The following is a 5,466-nucleotide window of genomic DNA, read 5'->3' as shown; positions in this document are numbered from 1 at the left end:
AGTGAGCCCTGCACACAGAGGGAGGGAGGGGCCCTCAGAACGGGGGAATGGTAGCGTTAGGAGAATCTGGGGACAGGGCCTATGCATGTTCTTTGTACTAATTTTATTTTTGCAACTTTTTATAAGTTTGGAATTATTTCCAAAGAACATGTAAAAAATGTACCCAAACTGGGGAAAAAACCCAGAAACTAAAATGACAGAACACCACTGGCAGAGGTCGGGCTGAGGCCGAGCAGGTGATGGAGAAGAGCAGGGAGGATCGCAGAGGACAGAGGTTCCCAGAGCTGGGGCGACAGTGACACAAACGTAATGAAGGAGCCGAGTGGCCTGCGTGCCCCTCGCGCCGGGACCCTCCATCAAGGTGGCTGCGAGGAGCCACAGGTGGCACGTCTCTGCAAAGGTTGGTCTTTTCTTGCCACAGACCCTGAGGGTGAGCCGGCCGAGGTGGAATGCTGGGGCCTGCTTGTGAGGTCACCTGTGCTCAGAATGCTTGTCGCCCGGACAACGCCGGAGCCCCCTGGGGCAGGCGTGTGACCGAGTGCCCGGCAACAGTCCGAGTATGGAGAGCTTCTCACTCCTCAGCATCTCGGGGCCCCGGGTCTCCTCCTCGGCCCTGGGCACCTTTCCTGACCTCATGTCCCCACGGGGCCCCAGCTTGCCAGGTGGGTCCTGCCAGGATGGCCACAGAAATGCAGGGTTTGAGGCCTTTAGTGGGAGGTTCTACCAGGTCGTGCACAGGGGCACGCTCTCCACACCTGCGGCCCCAGCTCAGGCACCGAGACACCTGGCTAGACCGAGCGGGGCCACTGTCCTGGGAGCTTCTGATCCAAGCCCCAGCACCCCCAGGTGATGGCAGCGGGTCCCCTGCACCCTGCTGTGGGGGGAGACGTTTCCATAGGAGAAGTCTCCTCTTGTCCTCAGGAGGGGCCACGTCACAGCCACACGGCCCGTGGCCAGACCCTCGCAGGGGCAGGAGAGGAGGCCACTGTTTCACTGCCGCTTGGTGCCAACGCACCGAGCGGGGCCTGGTGGTATGTCTTGGTGGGTCCAGGAGGAGGACTCCCACCCTCACTCAGTTCCAAGAGCATCTCCTCTGCCCCCAGACATTGCCAAGACCACGTTCCCCACGGAGGCACCCAGCCCAGCGCAGGCCCCGCTGCCCCAGCACCCGAGCAGCGCTCTGCGGCAAGGGGTGGTGCTCTCACCAGGTGAGCCCCCTGGCACAGGTATGGGAGAAGGTCCGGGGCTGCCCCTGGGGCAGGTGTCAGGTGCTGCCTTCCCCATGCAGCCTCCTCTCTGGTCTTCCCTCCCAGAGACCCAGGCTGCACAGGCCTCCGGCCTCTCCTCTCCCACTTCCCAGGCCTGCCTCCTGGGCTGTGGCAGGGACCTGCGGTGGGAGTGATGGTCACATCCTGGTGGCAGACAAGGGCCTTTGGAGGTCCAGGGCTGGCTGCTGCGCCGTCCATCTGCCTGTCCCTAGAGGAGCACCTGGGAGCTGCCGGGACGGTGACGGGGGCCTCCACCCACCGATCACACCGCCCTTCCCAGCAGGAGATGGGGAGGCCCCTGCCCGCCTGCTGCTGCCCATGCCTCCGCCCGCACCCAGGCTCAGACCAGGCCCTTTCCTTTGCAGACTGCATGCTGGGGGACCCCCAGAATGGGGAGCAGCCGAGGCGGAGCTGCACCATCTACCGGCCGTGGTTCTCCCCTTACAGCTACTTCGTGTGCGTGGACAAGGAGAGCCCCTGGGAGGCCCACAGCTTCCCCGAGCTGCCGCGGGACGAGGGCCGGGGCGACAGCTGCCTCCTGGAGGACACGGCCGACAGCCTGCGCTCGTCCTCTTCCTCCCCCGAGAACCCCGGCCCCCGCGAGGCCAAGGCCCGGCATGGGGACGCCGACCACATCAGCTCCCAGGACATCCTGAGGGCCTCCCGGGGGCTCCCAGCCCAGCAGACCGGCTTCAAGTGCGCGGCCTGCTGCCGCATGTACCCTACCCTGTGCTCCCTCAAGAGCCACATCCAGTGCGGCTTCAGGGAGGGCTTCAGCTGCCGCGTCTTCTACCGCAAGCTCAAGGCGCTCTGGGCCCGGCCCGCAGACAGGCTGCCTTTGGGCGGCGGCCAGGCCCGCAAGTAGCCGGGCAGCTCGGGCGGCAGCAGAGCCTCACTGCTCCCAGGGAGAGGCCAATAAACCCGTTAGCACAGCCCCATGTCGTCTCCGTCACCGGCACTGCCCGCTGTCCGTCAGTCCCATCCATGTTCCATCCCCTTTGGCGACCAGTTGCCTAGCAACCCCAGGCCCACACCCCGTCTCGACACCACCGAAGGTTCGGGGAGAACCGCTAGATGGCAGCTCTCAGTGAGTGCCCAGACCCGTGCTGCCAGCCCCGGGGGACTTTTCAGGGAAGGGCCTCGTGTCTGTGAGGCTGCCTGAGGGTGAGACCCTCCCCGTCCTGCCTCCCAGCAGGTCCTCGGGAGGCCCCCAGAAGCTGACCACGCTCCTGCTGTCACCATCTGCAAAGCTGGGCCCACACCCCAGCCCCACACCCATGCCTGCTCCTCTGCCCACCCTCCCCCGATCCAACCAGCGGCCTGAAGTCACCTTGACCTGCAGCTCCAGCCGGGCCCTGGCCTGTCCACTCTGGGGCTGGTGGTCCCAGGCAGCCCTGACCTTGCCCGGGACCTGGTTCCCTGGGGGCAGACGAGTAGCTCTGTGCTCACTCTGCCCTCCGGTGCCCAGGATGGAAAAGCCCCCTGAGCCCTCGCTGCTCACCGTGACCCCCTCAACAGGCCCTGGAGGGAGGGAGTGGAGGGGGCGGGGCGGGGCAGGGAGGCTGCTCCGGGCCTCACCCAGGTCTGTGGGAGCTGGGAGAGATATGGCTGCCACCCCTCTTGTGTCCTCTGCCCGCCCAGATCACGCCCTCACCCCCTGCCCGCCGTGCCCTAGCCACAGGCAGAGTTTGTGGTAAAAGAAGGAAGCCCAGGCCATGGCACCTTCCCCCGCTGCCCAGCAGGTGCCAAGTCCAGGTTTCACCCTAAGGACAGGTGCTCGCCGCTGTCGCACTGTGTGGCCTCCCTGGGACCTGGGATGCGGAGAGTGTTCCCAGCAAGCCCCAGTGGCTTCTCCGCCCCGCCCCGCAGGGCGTCTCAGAACGAAGCCTCCCCATCCTCACATCGCGCCACGCGGTGCACTTGATCCCCGCTCACAGGCCACCGGCCGCCCTGAGCCCCGACTTCCCTGCAGGCCTGGGCCCCACCACGTCCCCCCACCAGCCTCTGCCTTCCAAGTGGCTGAAAGTGCCGACCGAAGTCTGGCTTCTCGGCTGCTGACTCACCCGCGCTGTCCCTTCCCGCCCGCCCTCCACAGTCCTCGGCTGGGCAGCCTGCGCGCCCTGGAGCAGACCCACTCCGACCCAGCCGACCTCACACGAGACATCTAGTCAGGGACCCAGCGGGCTCCTGGCGCCTGGTGGTCTTAGCTTTACCACAAACAGCTGACGCCATGCTTCCCCAAGCACTCAAACTGGCTGCTGCCTCCGCGCCACGCTGAGGCAGAAAAGGTGAGACACCTGTGGGCACGGCTCCGCCCACCACCTGCCAACACCCCTCCCTCCTGACAGACATGCCCGGCAGGGACACGGGTCCCCCGGAAAGCAAAGGTGTCCCTGCGCGAGCCTGCGGGTCGTCCGTGTCCACACAACCGTGAGCCACGTGAATTCTCCCTCGAACCTCAGCCGGGAGCGTCACGGGCCAGGGCCGGGGGAGCAGAGCAAGAGGACGCAGGAGAGCGTTGAGAAAGAAGGTTTATTAGCGGAGCCGGCAGGCGCAGGCGGCCCCGGAGTAAGTGCACTTACACGAAGAAGCGTCTGGAGCGCGGGCCCAGTCACCCACACAGCCGTGGGGGGCAGGAGCCAGGCGGAGTGGGCAAGAGAACCCCGCACAGGAGCAGCGGAGAGAAGCAGGCGGCGAGGGCTGTGCGGGGCCCCGCGAGGAGGGCTGTCCGTCTGTCCGCACTGCAGGCCTCGTGGGCTGGACCCCAAGGCCTGCACCCATGTCCACGCGTCCTCCATGCAGCAGAGCAGGATGGAGAGCAGGCTGGGCTCAGAGCAAGAGGCAAGGCGGGAGGAGGACAGGGCCGGCCCTCACCTGCCCACGTCCCAGCTCCACCCAGTGCTGCCTCCTCGTCCTGGGGAGGGCGGGGCGGCGGTCTCGGGTCCCAGGGGCACTCGGAGGGCCGGGGGTCCGGGGTCCAGCAGCAGCCCGGGAGCCGTGTCCCCAATGCTGTCCCCTCCACGGCTCCTCAGGGCCCTCTTACAAACTGCCCCCTCCTTACCCATCATGTCCAATGGCCACCTCGTCACCCCGTCCCTGGCCTCAGAGCCAGGCCTGCCCCGAGCTCAGCTCTGGGACTGAAGGCGACCCGCTCTGGAGCCCCCGTGGCCCATGTCCTCCCTCGGGTGCCAGGTCTCATATCTCTGCTCCCTCCCTCCCTCGAGGTCCGCCCCCACCTCCAGTGGTGAACTGGAAGAGGAAGCAAACACACAGGCCACCCTCTTGACTGGTGCACACGCTGGACATCTGTCCTTTCCTGTCCGTCACTCTCACACGCTGACACGCGCCCCTTCCCTCCCACATGTGCACACCGCACATGCGCACGCGTGCGCACGCACACACATGCGCGTGCACACACACGTGCACACACGCACATGTCCTGCCGGCGCGTGGTGCCCCACAGGCTGACCGCTGCATCTCGCCTGGATGGTCTGGCCGCCTCCGACATGTCAGGGTTCAGGACCCCCTCTGACTGACCGACCCTCAGGCAGCACAGGAGCCTGTCCCACTGCCCGGCCACCAGCAGTCTCGCGTGGGCGAGGCCCAGGTGGCTCAGGTGAGAGGACTGCCCAGGTGCGCTCGAGGCCCAGCCCACGGAGCCTAGGCAGGGCCGTGGCTGGGGTCTTGATAAGTGGCAGTGATTCCGGACCCTGGTCATAGCAGGTCAGCTACCAGCCATCAGTGGGTATTTTGCAGTAAGAACTGACCACCACTCCCCAGTGGAGGGACCAGCAGAGGGGTGGGGCGAGGATTCATTGCGGGACACAGAGGACAGGGGACAGCCTCTACCTCTGGTGGATGGCTCACTCACAGGGGTTGTGGGCGGGAGAAGGGTGGTATAGCAGCAGAGGCAGTCCCCGCCCCCACAGCAGGGCCTGACCACGGCCACGCTGTCTCCTGGGAGACACTCACGCTGGTGCAGAGAACGTCCGGGAGCAGGTCCCCTGACTCTCCTGTCTGTCACTCCCAAGCTCAGCCACCGCCACCTGCAGGGGACCTGCTTCTGGAGGCCGGTGAGGCAGCGGCAGCCCTGGCGCCCAGACACACGGCCCTGGGGTGCATGCCTCCCTCCCGTCGGACCACATGAAGGGCAGCTTGTGGCTCAGGCCTCACAGACACGGCAAGAAGCCAGCGGGCC

At 66.3% G+C, this 5,466-nt stretch overlaps 2 protein-coding genes across 2 annotated transcripts in view; one reads left to right on the top strand and one right to left on the bottom strand.

Moving 5' to 3' along the window:
• Positions 1-5,466, bottom strand: part of LOC102751332 (chromosome unknown open reading frame, human C1orf226) — an 18,445-nt gene that overhangs the window by 4,959 nt on the left and 8,020 nt on the right. The window lies entirely within an intron of this gene.
• On the top strand, positions 10-2,517 carry LOC102751987 (chromosome unknown open reading frame, human C1orf111). The gene is made up of 3 exons (XM_006763169.2): positions 10-662; positions 1,104-1,208; positions 1,634-2,517. The coding sequence occupies exons 1-3, from the start codon at positions 560-562 to the stop codon at positions 2,131-2,133; spliced, it is 708 nt and encodes a 235-aa protein (XP_006763232.1). The 5' UTR covers positions 10-559; the 3' UTR covers positions 2,134-2,517.

The sequence above is a fragment of the Myotis davidii genome, unplaced genomic scaffold, assembly GCF_000327345.1.
Source record: "Myotis davidii unplaced genomic scaffold, ASM32734v1 scaffold1059, whole genome shotgun sequence".
Classification (NCBI taxonomy): Eukaryota; Metazoa; Chordata; class Mammalia; order Chiroptera; family Vespertilionidae; genus Myotis; species Myotis davidii.
Note: the sequence above shows the minus strand (reverse complement) of the source record. Positions and strands in the feature narration are given on the sequence as shown.

What these genes read in the sequence shown, in the direction of transcription:
- LOC102751987 (XM_006763169.2), top strand. Translation starts at nt 560, where the DNA reads ATGGAGAGCTTCTCACTCCTCAGCATCTCGGGGCCCCGGGTCTCCTCC. An exon ending in ACGGGGCCCCAGCTTGCCAG is followed by an intron (nt 663 to 1,103) that starts GTGGGTCCTGCC and finishes CTCTGCCCCCAG; the next exon opens with ACATTGCCAAGACCACGTTC. An exon ending in AGGGGTGGTGCTCTCACCAG is followed by an intron (nt 1,209 to 1,633) that starts GTGAGCCCCCTG and finishes TTTCCTTTGCAG; the next exon opens with ACTGCATGCTGGGGGACCCC.